The sequence below is a fragment of the Arachis stenosperma genome, chromosome 9 (genome assembly GCF_014773155.1).
Source record: "Arachis stenosperma cultivar V10309 chromosome 9, arast.V10309.gnm1.PFL2, whole genome shotgun sequence".
Lineage (NCBI taxonomy): Eukaryota > Viridiplantae > Streptophyta > Magnoliopsida > Fabales > Fabaceae > Arachis > Arachis stenosperma.
Window position 1 is genome coordinate 6,037,682 of NC_080385.1, and position 14,078 is coordinate 6,051,759.

Consider the following 14,078-nt stretch of genomic DNA (forward strand, 5'->3'; position numbering starts at 1 on the left):
ATTAAAAAAATTCAAAAACCTAAAAAAAAACACCAAAACTTAGAAGAACAAAACATTCAAAACTAATAAAAATAATCATAAAAAATCTACAATAAGAATAAGAAGAAGAAAAAGATGATTTGGCAGAAAGAGTGGTGGAGACGTTGAAAGATTAGACGGCATCGCGGTGAGAGAATTTGGAGGGGAGGTGGTGGCAATGACAAGATGAGTTGAAAGAGGGAGACACTGCATCCGGTGAGTGGAGTTGGGGGGAGGAGATGGCCAGCACAGCAATAAAAGGATTTGGAAGGGCAGGACCGCGACATTGTAGTGAGCACGGCAGAGTCAAGACGGTCAGGACAACACTGACAGAGGAGGCACAGGCGCGGAAGAAGTAGAAGCGAGCAAACACTGACGACACGGGGACGAAATAGAAGAGCCGACATGGAGAATGATGAGTGACGACCTATGGTGAGCATGCAGTGAGTGAGAGAGGTGATATTAGGGGTAGCAACTAACACTACCCGAATCCGTAGGTATCCACCCCACCCCTACTCGTTCGGGGCGGATAATTAGTGCAAGAGGGGTTTTTAACGGGACGGGACAGATTCTTGGACGGGTCGGATTTTGGTTAAATCTATCCCAGTATATATATATATATATATAATTAATAATATTGTATCATATTTAAATTTTTACTTTAATTTATGTTATGTATGTAATTATGATTATATAAATTTTACAATTCAATTTTATTTGTTGGATTTTAAAAATTACAGGGACGGGTAGGGGCGAGGCGGGCAAGGGTTTAACTTTTTACTACTCGCAGATAGAAGCGGGACGGGTTCGATGTGGATAGGGTGACAAGCGGGGAAGCCCGCCCCGCCAAAAGCCTGCCTTTGACGAGCTGGCCTGTCCCACCTTTCTTAATGAAGCGGTCCTGAAACCTCACTCCTCCCCACCTAACAGCGGACTGGTGGGCCAAATTCGCCAAATCTCTTTTTTTATTATTAAGTATTAAATAATATATATAATTTTACAACTATTTTAATAAATTTATAATTTTTAAAGACATATTAAATATCTACAAATTTAGAACATAATGAATGAAATGTAAAATATAATCCAAAACGCTAAATTAAACACTTTCAAAAAAACTCCGAGTCCGGCGGGAAAACTGCTCCGCCAAAACCTATAATTTAAGCGGTGCGGGTTGGCAGGCTTTTGATGTGTGGTGGTCTAAATTTTTCAGTCCAACTGACTTTTTTTGGCGGGTTACACGGACTTGTCCGGTGAGTTTAGATCCATTTGCCATCCCTCATACAGTCATGCGAGTTATTAGAAAGTGGAGCGAAATCGATCGATTATCCCAAAAATCTACATCTACCCGCCGTATTACCATTCCTAGGTGAGATGAGTAGTGGACTCTTCTCCGTTGCACTAACGTGCTTTTAGCTAATACCTTCAATATTTATTTTTCTTTTACCAACTTTATCCTTTATACATACTATTGCATTATTTATAGAATTTTTATTATTCCTCTCTATATGAACTCTTTTTTATTATTTTTTATCAATTTTTTATTTGACATTATATATTTTTATAGATATAATTTTTGTGTATTATATTTATTATTATCTTTTTATAATAGAATTTATTGATTCCATTAGATAATAATAATAATAGTTAAAAATTATAATGTACTAAAAAAGAGTACTAAGACTATTAAAAATATACTATATAAAAATATAAGAAAAAAATATAAAAAAAATTAAACATGTATAAAATATATAATTTAATGTCATGTCCTTTTAAGTAATTATCTATCTAAAAGTGATTTTAACTAATATTATCCAAACAAAATTTATTTTATCAAAATCAATTTTGGTAAAGAGTTGCCAAACATAAATCATGTTGACACAAACTTACTTCTATCGAAAATCAATTCTATAAAATCACTTTTATTCAAACTCCAGTTTGACCAACCACAATCCAAACACACACTAGTTGTCTACCAAATTTTTTAGACTCTTCTCGTAAGTTAAATTTGTGAACCTTTTAGCTTACAATATAAAATGGAGGTAACAACTACCAAATATTACATCGCCATTCACTAGTAATATTTTTCAAATGAAAATATTTGCACAATGTTATTGTTGATTTATATCATTCAAAGTTTGACAATTATTTGCATTGCATCCATGTTCCCATTTGATCTCCTATCTCTAGAGGTATCAATCTAACCTATTATATGAACTAAGATTCACAACAAATGAATTCAATAGTGATTATGTCTAATCAAGAAAAAAAATAAAGAAGCTATATGAATGACAAATCAAATTAACTCACTAATATTTATATAGTCGGACCACAAAAGAGTAAAAAATACATCACGAGTCATATTTCAAAAAACCAAGTAAAAGTAATATGGTATGAGTATAGAACTTTATTCAAAAACATATATATTGCTTCCAATTCAAATAGTAAAAACTTGAGGATAATTTTATGACTAAGAAGTGTTTGTGTAAAGAAAATGAAAAATAATTTGTATAATCTATTGTAAAAGATTAATAAAAATAAAATGACATATTTCTTAAAAAGTTATCCAATTATATATAAATATGAATTTTCGTCTCTTCCCCATTTTCTCTTTTCGCCATAATATGCACCAAAACCTGAATTCAACTAAGAATAAATTTTGTAATGATGAATTATTAAGTCGGGGAGAAAGAAAAAAATTCAACCCCGGGAAAAGGAAAACTTGGTTGATTAGCTTGCATTATTAATTATTTCTGTTCGAGCGAGTGTGATGTTTTGAGTACACATTTGAGGTTACTGTTAAAATTAATTAAATTTATCCCAACAGCCAATTTCACTAGATATAATACGAAACAACCCCCCCCCCCCCTCTTTTAATTGTAAAATTAATTAATACTTTGTTTTTTTTAATTGAATGGATCCAACCTTTCGAAATTATCAAATTGGTTTTAAAAATTAATATTTCTAAGATTGAAAATATAAATTTTGAATTTTAGTTCAAAGAAAAATGTATAGATTAATAGCTTCATAAAATACATTAAAAATCATCTTTTTAACTCATTTATCAACGAAAGGTAACTATTAATTTCCACCTCTCATTAACATCCGGTCGTACCGACATGCTCATCTGTAATTGTATGTTTATGTTTACGTATTTATGGATTAGAAGATAGATTCTGTAACTCGGTAGTCAAAATGCAATTTTTTTTTCCAGTAAAGCTAAGTAAGAGTGTAAGAGTCAAGACTTGAATTTATAATTGTTCAAGAATCTTACTTCTCAAGCTTGATAACATCACAGGTTCATCCATCTATTTGCCAAGCAAAGATACAACTAAAATCTGTGTAAGTTGCATCAAATTTAATAAATGTTGCGAGGTAAAACAAAATTCAACCATAGCCGGTGAAAAAAAAAAAGATAAAGATTCAGTGAATTACAACTAAGATGTCAGGTTTGCAAGCGACAATCCAGTTTATCCTACAACATTGCGACATGAAACTATCACTTTGACATTTTACACAAAATTGACCGTGTGCAGCAAAAATTAGACTATGAAGCATTGTCAAATTAAATTCCAACACAAAAATAATCAATGAAAAAATGATGCACTGCAGGTTTCTACTGCTCCACCCCACAAGACATCTGAGCCAAAAGAGAAAAAAGGGAGGAAAAAATACAACTACATTTTTAACTTTTTTATCCTAGTGACAGATATTGAACATCCTTTAGTATCTGTTGTAGGAGAGCTACAATCACATATTTTCTTCTTCATTTGCAAGCCAAACACAATTTGAAGCATTCAACTGAACCTTCTCTTTTAGAAGATACAGAAAAAGGGGAGGAAAGAATATCGGCGTTGGAAGGCGAAAATGAGGGTGGGGGAGAAAAGAAGAAATGCTGCCTGTCCAGAAACAAAATAAGGTCTGCCTACCCAGGAATTTCGAAACGACGACTTCTGGATCCTTTTTCCTAAAAGCTCCTGCAAAAGATTTATAAAGGGCACTCGAAGTGTGAGAGTTAATGTAGCCTCCAAATGGTTGGTTATAGAAGGGGATAAGAAGCCTTCTTCACAGCAACCTAAAAACAAGTTAATCATGCGAACATGTCCTCCAATCTTTTATCTTAAGCATAGTACATGTATAAGCTATTTGCAGCAGCACAAGCAATTGAATTTTCAGTTGGGTGCCACGCTAAGTGTAGCAACTTTGTTGTGAAATCAAAAGAATTGCCATTTGCATCAACTCCATCAGCTCCTGTTCAAGATTACCAAATATTTTAGTCTATATACTACAATAAGAGCAAGATAAAATATTAATTGTAAACAGAAAAAATAAGAGATCTTGATTAAGTATCAAACTGACCGCGTCTTACAACTCGTGTTATACTAGTTCCCAGTGATCTGGAAGGCCTTGAAGGGGTTGGAACTTGCCGTCTGAGGATATAAAAAAAATTATATAAATTCTACAAGGCGTAAACTAACCATGTTTGGTGTTGGAACTTTCCAGATAAATTTACCTCATTGGATTTTTACTGGCTTCCAAAGTTGTAGCCTCAGCACTACCGGGGGCACAACCAAACACACGGAATAAATTACTGGTATCAAGTGAACTAAATTAGTAAGGATCAGTTTAGATTATAACATAACAAGTAGATAGTTGTGTCTGAATCCCAAACCTGTAGGAACCCGTTGAAACACGCAATCCATCACCACTCAGACAACACTCAAACTTGTCAAAAATTGAATCGTTTTCATATAAATCACAAAGCTGGTAAGAGAAGGAGGGAAAAAAACGATTATGACCATCCAAAAGTGTTAACGATTGATCACTTGCATAAATAGAGGAGTCTAACCTTTGGTCTTAAATACTCATGAACCTGGAATGTAGCAACTGGACCAGAATCCATGTTGATGTCCCATAACTGACAAAACATGCAAAGATGCAAAGGTGAGATGATAGTGCAAGGTAAAGACGCAGAAACAGCAATTTACATAGAAGGGTTTTGGCTCATGGAATTCAACAACCACCACCAACGGATTCCATTAAATACCATATTTTCGATAAACCCAATTGGATGAGGGGTCTCTTGCACCCAAAGGAAGAAATACCAGACCAAATGTCCATTTTCATATGGAATCAAATTCAATACAACAATATCATATTTGATCCATGTCATGAAGATTCGATATAGTTTTACGTTGGTTGTGGAAGGCCTAACATAACCTTCACTTTATCCGGACTTGGGACAGGCTATGTAACATAGACAGACATTTTAATCATATAAGCAGGGATTTAGGGATCATAGAGCATTAAAACCTTTAGGGTCATGTAATCACGACTAAGTATATATCTTCCATCCTTTGCAAATTTTATGTCTGAGATAGAAGCTATAATCTCTGTGAAAAATGATCTGGAGCCAGGGGCCTCATGCTCCTCAAATCTGCGAAAGCAAGACGTTTGTCTGAGTCTACAAGGCATAATAAGTTACATTATACATATTATAGGCTGCAGAGAAATGCTTTCTGTTCACAGGAAAAAAATTGAATTGTCCTAAGATGATAAAGAAAGAAACCCTTCCGCTAATTTTGACAATCAGTTCAACATTTCTTAAAACACCGCAAACAATAACATAAACAAGAACATAGCCAACAGAGGTGCTCACATTTTGGTGTGAGAATCACAGAGCGCTGACTGCCGCAAGTCAACAAGACGAATTGAACCTTTTGAACTACTATATGCCAGTGTGTTGCAATGAGTGGGGTGAAATTCTGCCGACGTTATAACCTCTGCAGCATTGATAGCCAGGGTCAATGCACAGGTAAGACCATAAATAGCATACCAAGCTACCAAGACATTAAAAGTTAGAAAACAAAAGTAACGTTCCATTGAGGAAGCTCAACTCAAAAGATGAACAACTGTTTAAACATTCTGACTAGTTATTTCTGCTTTAGCAATATAATGAGCAAGTTAAATAAAGCCATCTCTTGACTGAACCAGGGAGGTATGCCTAAGGATCTGAGATGGTTACCTCATTTAAGGCTAACACCTCAGCCAGCAAGAGACCCTCTGGCATCTCACCTCTAGCATACCATCTTTGTTCCTTCCAGAGACTCCTAGACGTAATAATTGCCAAAATCATATTTCATTGACAGGCAACAACAAAAGAATCACCCCATCAATAGAATAACCTATAACTCATCAAATCCCAAATGCCAATCTCTCTCACAAGCATTGTTGACAGCATTCACAGGCATCGAACCTCCTTACCAAAAAAATATACAGAACCTTTCGTTCACCTATTTTCTACCTTGAATCCCTAATCTTACTGCTGTTCATCTCCGTGATCTAGACTAGATAAGTTTGCACACACAAAATGAACACTTATCAAATAACTACAACTCAAGTTATTACTCCTTTAACTAGGTAAAGCATACCAAGTTACCACCACAAATAATTTCACAATGGCATAAAGATATAGCAGTGAAAGCTTACCAGTCAGATCCTCCATATTTGCAGGCTTTACATCAACAATATTGAAACTTTGATTGCTAATTTCCAGGTTCCAAAGGTTTATTCGCAAATCATCAGCCGATATGAAAGTTTCACCATCACTAGAGAAGAAAAAAAAATACCATCATCCAAATTTCATCAGATTTCGGGGGTACAAAAGGCAATAATAACAAAATTAAACAATAGATCAGAAGGAATGGCATCTTTAAAACAAGACCGCATGAGGAGAAATATAATAACGAAACATACGAACAAAACCTAAATCACCTGTTATTTGAAATAGAATTGATGTGATAATCATGAGCATGGGCATACACTCTACGACATCGAGCCATCAGACTGGTCTCATTGCTGGTTACCTACATATTTTAGAAGCCATGTGTTAGCAATAGCCACACCAGAAGTTCTGAGACAAATAATTTTTAAGGTTAGAACAAATATTATGATTGTAGCTACTGTCTTCTGTTTTTTCCTATAAAGTATCAAGGAACATACTAAAACACTACTCAAATCAAATCAACTCTGTTTCTTTTTCTTCTTCCACTTTCTTTGTTAAGAGTTCTTCTATGCGCAAATGACTAAAGTCTGCTTGGATGATTAAACTGAAATATGTCTCTAGTGACTTGTAAGGTAATAAAAAAAGCATAAGGTCTATCCACCATATCCAGCAACTTGAGCCAAAATGCATATGCAACTTCAAATAGGAGTTTGATTCTAAACATTTCGCTTCTTATTTACTTCTTTAAATATGACTGAACCACAATGTATATACATGAATAAATAAGGAAAAGACAGTTTTAACTCATTCAATCAAGAACCAAATCTGTAGTAAACCTTGCATAGTTTTGTCTCTTCTTTCCAGTTAATACTTAATACATCAAATTCTTGTTCACGGAGAAATGTCACATTAAAGTTTTACTCTCAAGATAGAAATGTGAGGAGAAAAAAATCAACTGGAAGGCCAAAGTACAACTACCACAGGTAATTTTAGTGAAGGTATGCCTCCTGGTGGAATTGATAAGCCTCCATTTGCAAGGTAAGGAATGGAGCTACTGGAATTACTTGAACTAGAGACATTTCCCACTGCTTTCAAATGGTCAACATTCATGTCAGAAATTTTCTTGATCTTCTTTTCTTGAACCTGTTCAACTCTCACATGAGGGGAGAAAATAGAAAAGAATAAGTTGCCTACAATAATGGATCAATCCTATAAAAATTTATAGGAGAAAATACTAAAGGAAACGCAATCTATTTTGTATACATGAACAAGGAACACTAGAGCATATTCCTTAGGGATAAATCTAGCATATTTAATTCTCGATACAGATTCTGATCTTCTTAATACATCAAACATAAAAGAAACAATCACTTAATCATTCAGCATTAAGGTGACACATTGTGCTATAAAATACTTAGGATTTTTTTTCAATATAGAAAAGGAATATTACTAAATAAGTAGGGTTAGTTTCCAGAGAGGATAAGGCATCCTCAGAAAGAAACCACAACACAGCTTAAGAATAGAGAAACCCCCACAGGAATTAACAACACATACCATTCAAACAAGAAAAAGGAAAAAGAAACCACTAAAACATCTAAAACAAGGGGGGAACATAACACTTGCAATAAATAGGAAGAACTAAAACAAAAACAAAAACAAAAAAAAGTAATCCCTTCTTCAAAGTTCCAAAAGAAAAAGATAATTAAGCCCTCTAAATCGATAAGCCATCCACAATTTACTGTTTTCAATAATAAGTTCTTTTTCTATCTGTCGTTTTTTTCTTCATTTTTTTTTTTTTTTTGTATAAACCACCAGTAGTCATAGTCATAGGACTAGCTAATATGGCTGAAGTTGGCTCAGGTCGGCCCTCCATGGGGTTAAAACTTAAAACTATATCAACACTATCTTTACACATGATGAGAAAGCCGCCTTTTATCTCCCTACCAAGGGCCATCTGACTGAGGTATTTTTCATGTGAAACCATTTGCATTACCAAAAGTCCCCTCTATCAACAGTGCGACAAACTGGCGAAAGGTAGAATTCCCTTTCAGAACTAGAGTTGATAGACACACATCTCCAACGGACTCCTCCTCTAGAGGTCTACTTCATTTTGCCAACCTAACTATGTGTTGGTACCCTATATAACATGCTTAGGATTTTAGAGATAAGATGGAAAAACCCTCTTGAACCATTTTCCTACTTCAAAGATCGCAGTGTTAAGCAAAAACTCATAACACATACATGCATCTATAAAAGTCAGCCCTTGATATCTGATTAGCAGAATACAAAATACAATTCATAATTTCCAAAGATTATGCCCAGGCAACGGATTCCATTTAAACTTTCAAACTGAAGCACACAATCCTCTTCAGCTATTAAACATATCCATAACTGGAGATATTCTCAAAGCACGCAAGACAAAAGGGACCAAACCTAGTTTTCTATATTGCACCAAAAACACCTAGTTTTATAGAAACATAACCATGTGTGTAGTACATAAATAAACTGATTTAAAAAAACTGTACTCAACATACCACGAGTGAGCATTCATTTCATACCTTCCAAAATTTGATGGTTTTATCATTTGTAGATAGAAGGAACAGAGCACCATTAGCTGTTTGGCACCATTTGATTTTGTTGATTTTCTCTTCTATTTCCAAGCTCTTAAGATAGTCAAACTGAAATATTGATAACATGTTATCGATATTAACCTTTCTGAAGCACCATCCGGGGGAAAGAACTAATTGGCAACAAATGTTACCTCAGGCTCATGACTCTGAAACTCTGTTTTATAACGAAACTCAGGATGCCTAGTAAGAGAATTGTCCATCCTCTCCAAATCCCTTCGTGGTACACCATGCTGCATATTACAATATATTTAAAATACTAAGTTTTTAATGTCAAAAGTAAGTTTGCTTTACAACAAAAGTGCAAAAGCAAAAGTAAGGTTTACATCTTTTGAATCTGTCCTCTCAAAAAGAACTACTCGACCGCCACGATCACCAGTAGCTAGATGATCACCAGACTTGTCAAATTCAATAGCAGAAATTATGTCCACTGTAAAAAGAATATTGGGCAAATAGTTAGAGAACTTTCACATTAACCTGCAACAGAATCTAATCTAAATTTAAAAATCAGCATCTATTGGATGATTCATGCATTATGTCAATGGTGTCTTCATGTCGAGAGAAAATTTTGAAAGAGAACTCATTGGATTTGCAAAAAAAAAAAATATCAGAATTCTTATCCTTTTACTTTCATAACAAAATTCTAGTATTTTTTTTTTTTGGCTTAATTCCCCATATAAACCACAAAATAAATCATAGTTTCAGTTGGATTCAAAATATCTGTGAATAAATAAATCGAGACCTTCACTTAAGCAAGTCCAAACCACTAGCGGGTAAAGGTCTCCAATGGGATTGGCAAAAGTTTCCAAAACCATCTAAATATTAAATGAAACCAGGCAGATAATGTAGCTACATTCTAGATAACTAGATATCTTTACTTCCCTCCTAGCAGCAATTGTAGGACTATGTTCACCACCTAATTACCTCTGTTAACAAAATGTTAAAGACCGAACATCCATTTGCTTTGTGTGTCCTTGTTTTTCTTTTAGTACATAAGATGAAGGTTGGTACAATGATGCTTTACGGCTTGCTTTTCTTAATGATCATTCATAACCTAAAATAGATCATAGCTCAGCCATCCGAACAGATCTATGCAGTAGGAACATTTCCAAATAATATACACCCTTAGCTGCCGCACCGATAATTTGAACTAGCATGAAACAACTTTATAGCAGGAAACTCCATGTTGAATTGGCATAAATTTAATATACTAGAGTCCAACCGAATGATCTCATACACACTGGCCCTCTCCTCCCCTAGCAGGTACCCAATCACAAATTCCAAATGGTAACACAGCATAACTTTCATGCCGTAAACAAGGATTATGGCAAAAATATGAGCAATACTTCAAAGTCATTCATATCAACACTACACAACATGCAACATTCTTTCCTCTATACTGCAGAGACACTTTCTTCACACTAGACACCACCACCAACATCATCACCACTGAAACACTGGCACTCCAACCAATCAAATGGAGTCCGAAATAACATTACTGAAGTTGCAAGTTACAATCTAAACCCTTAACTCAATCCTCAATGCCAATCATCAAACCGCACAAAATTAAGATCTACACTTTCAAACCCACAACACTAAAGCTCACAAAACCAAAACAAAAAGTACTCAAAACCAATTAATCATAAGAACTTCTAGCAATATAAAAGCAAAATCACAAGCTACAAACACAACACCAACATATATTAAGTATAATAGCTCAGTTCCACACTCTCCCCCCTCCCCAAAAAAAAAAAAAAAACTGCAATACACAACTCAAAAACACTAACTTTACTTCCCAAATTGAACAACCTCACAATCACGCATAGATAAAAGGAAATGAAACACGTTCCATTTATCGGATCGAACGCACAGAAACCAAGCCCTAATCCCAACAACACAAAACAATTGGATCCGAAACAAAAACGACACCGTATCAACCGAACCCCCAATCTACCAATCGATCAATAAAATTGAATCAATATTTACCTTCCTGAACTTCTTCACCGGCCGCACGTTCGCCGAACACCTGCGAGAATTTCCACTCCAGCGGTTGCGGTGGACCCGCCGGAGCTGCAACCTTATCATCACCACCGTTCATTCCCCCACCACCCGCAAAAGACACGAAATCAACGGTGCAGATTCTCTTCACTATCTATTGCCACGCATCGAAAGCTTTTCTCTGTTTCTCTCTCAAAGGATCATCATCATCGTTTCATCACACACACACACACACACACATCAACCAAAAGATTCAACTTTTCAGATTTCCACTTCCACCATTGGAATAACACCCCTCAAATAATAATTAAGTAAAATACCAAAATGAATAAAATAAAATGAGGAAAAATGGGATATTTATTTATATTTTTGGGAAGAAGGATTAAAATTAAAATGACAGAGCAAACGGTTCTTTTGTTTTTGGATTTGGAAGATGCAAAAGCAAAAATAAGTAAATAACAACACACACGCTCACTTTCTTCTTCTTTCTCTCTGCTCTACTTCTCTCTCTCTCTCTCTCTCAATAATAGATTCTTGTTTTTTTTTTATTTTCCTTTTTGGGGTTTTCCGTACGTAGATAATTAAGAAATAAATAAATGAATATATTTTGCTTTGTCTGTGATATCCTCACGTGGCTGTCACGTGGGTTCCTGAGTGCCTAGTTTATTGATGGGTGGCGCTGGTGGAGACATCTCACGTCTCAATGGACTGTGATGTCTTTGAGTTGTTCTCATGGGTGAGGTTAGAGATTTTCTCTAAATAATTATCCAAATGAATGAATTTAATTAAAGATTTAATAACCTTTTTGTGAATATAGTAATATGCGATCAGGTAGTTGAATAAAAGAAAGTTTACTCTTATAATACATAAAAGTTAAATTTATAAATTAAATTTTAATTATGTTTTTTACATGGACAAAATAATGCTTTATCATTTATTTGGTACATGTTAACTAATTAATTATCGGGTAAATTGCGAAAGGACTAGAGTAGGAGATAATTGGGATCCGGTTGGGTCCAATTTTGTGAATTTAAGCACCAACTTTATTAAATTGGATCAAATCTGATTTAGATCAGGTGGGATAATTGGATATCCGATAATAATTAAAGAAAAAGTATAAGTAATTAATAATATTGGTAAATAATATAAATAATAGATATATTAAATATTTATTTTATTAGGTGTATAAATAATTATTTTAATATTAAGATATAAGTGAATAATTTAGAAATGTAACATATTTTTATTTTATTAGTAGTTATTTATATTATTTAAAAAAGTTATTAATTACCTAATATAATTCATAATTAAATTTATAAAAAAATTAAAACATAATATATATATATAACACTAAAAATATTATTTTAGGAGAAGAAAGAAAAATAATAACTAACATAAAATTAGAGTTAGAAAAAATTATATGAATATTATACTTTTTATCTTTTAATATAATATATGAGTTTAATTTTGATATATTGATATGTTATTTTAAATACAGTTAATATAAAAAATAATTATTTTTATTATATAGTATTATGTAATTAGATACACATATAAAAATATTTTATATTAACAATACATTAAAATTAAATTCATAATATATTAAGTATAATTATATAAATTTAAATTCTGCAATTTTCATATCTAATGTCTGAACCAATTAAAATTAAATATAATAAATTTTATAAGATAATCTGATCAAATTGGATAATTTAATTGGATAATCGAATTATTCATATCCGTTTACACCCGTAAGAGAAAGACTCATGTGGGGAGGAAAAGATTAAGCTAAGGTTGCTTGAATGGACATTGATGTCTGTTGCCTTTTCATAATTTCATATTTTCATTTGAGATATACATCTTCTTAAGTCTTTTTATATAAATAAATCTAATTCTTTAAGCACTAATGGTAAGATCTTCTTCCATATATATTTAACAATAGTGGGCCATAGAAAGGGAACAAGGCGAATATCAAACGGTTCTGAATTTTCTAAATTAATGTGAAGGAACATGACGAGATGAAGAGAATAGGAAGAGTAGGAAATTTTGGTCCTTCCTAGGATAATCTTACATGTTAATAGTTAAAATAGTTTTTAAAAAATTAAATATTTAAATTAATTTTTAAAAAATATAATTATAAATTAAATTGAGAATCTATTAAATGATATTATGATAATGTATCTTAATTATTTGTGATATATCATTATTTAATTAATAAAAACTAATAATTAGCTATTATATTTTTTGGAGATTAATTTAAAGTATATGATATTTCACAAACTAAATTACTTCACATGTAATTTTTTAAAAACTGTTTTAATAATCTACCGTGCTACATAAAATTGCCAACGCTTTAGTCAGAAGAGGTACTCTAAGTAATGAGAAGTGAGAACTACTCAAAATGGACTCTCATTCATCCATGAATAGATCTTCAAGAAACTGTGATTTTTTGAGGTATTAGCCTCGTGAATTTTTTTTTCCTCCCATGTTGCAGGGATTTCTTTTATTTCTTGTTTTTTTTTTTTAATTTTATATTTAGTCACTACAAAAATTATTTCTCGTTATAAGAACTTCTTATTCATGAAAGTACTTCTACTATATGAGAATTTGGCTAAACAGCGGTGCACTTAGCTAATATTGTAAAGGAGATTTACTAAAAAGAATAAATAGTCATTTTTAACGGATTTGAATCTTTTAAAATTTGAATTTTACTATAGAGAATAAAATGTGATTTTTTATTATTTTTTTATAGGTAGGACAAAAAAAATATGAGAGAAAAAGCATTTAAAAGTGAGGAAAACATTTTATTTTCTAAAATAAAAATTCAAAATTTAGAATATCCAAATTCATTTTTAACCATCAAAGATTTTAGCATTGACAAAATTAATCACAAGAAATTGAAATTGACATTATATGCAGACGAAATTATC

The 14,078-nt window shown here is 32.9% G+C and overlaps 1 protein-coding gene across 2 annotated transcripts; it reads right to left on the reverse strand.

Moving 5' to 3' along the window:
• Positions 1-3,419: 3,419 nt before the first annotated feature.
• Positions 3,420-11,683, reverse strand: LOC130948794 (serine/threonine protein phosphatase 2A 55 kDa regulatory subunit B beta isoform-like). Of its 2 annotated transcripts, none has more exons than XM_057877664.1 (14): positions 11,137-11,683; positions 9,477-9,580; positions 9,285-9,383; positions 9,082-9,201; positions 7,502-7,666; positions 6,793-6,884; positions 6,508-6,626; positions 5,678-5,801; positions 5,332-5,455; positions 4,868-4,936; positions 4,691-4,782; positions 4,532-4,609; positions 4,378-4,448; positions 3,420-4,269 (listed from the first exon to the last, which is right to left on the reverse strand). In XM_057877664.1, the coding sequence occupies exons 1-14, from the start codon at positions 11,246-11,248 to the stop codon at positions 4,139-4,141; spliced, it is 1,500 nt and encodes a 499-aa protein (XP_057733647.1). In that variant the 5' UTR covers positions 11,249-11,683; the 3' UTR covers positions 3,420-4,138. The 2 variants fall into 2 exon arrangements, with proteins under 2 accessions (XP_057733647.1, XP_057733646.1); XM_057877663.1 differs by having other exon boundaries at positions 7,499-7,666; positions 11,137-11,682.
• Between the last annotated feature and the right edge of the window lie 2,395 nt (positions 11,684-14,078).

What these genes read in the sequence shown, in the direction of transcription:
- LOC130948794 (XM_057877663.1), bottom strand. Translation starts at nt 11,248, where the DNA reads ATGAACGGTGGTGATGATAAGGTTGCAGCTCCGGCGGGTCCACCGCAA. An exon ending in AGAGGACAGATTCAAAAGAT is followed by an intron (nt 9,384 to 9,476) that starts GTAAACCTTACT and finishes TGTAATATGCAG; the next exon opens with CATGGTGTACCACGAAGGGA. An exon ending in GTTTCAACGGGTTCCTACAG is followed by an intron (nt 4,610 to 4,690) that starts GTTTGGGATTCA and finishes ACTTGATACCAG; the next exon opens with TAATTTATTCCGTGTGTTTG.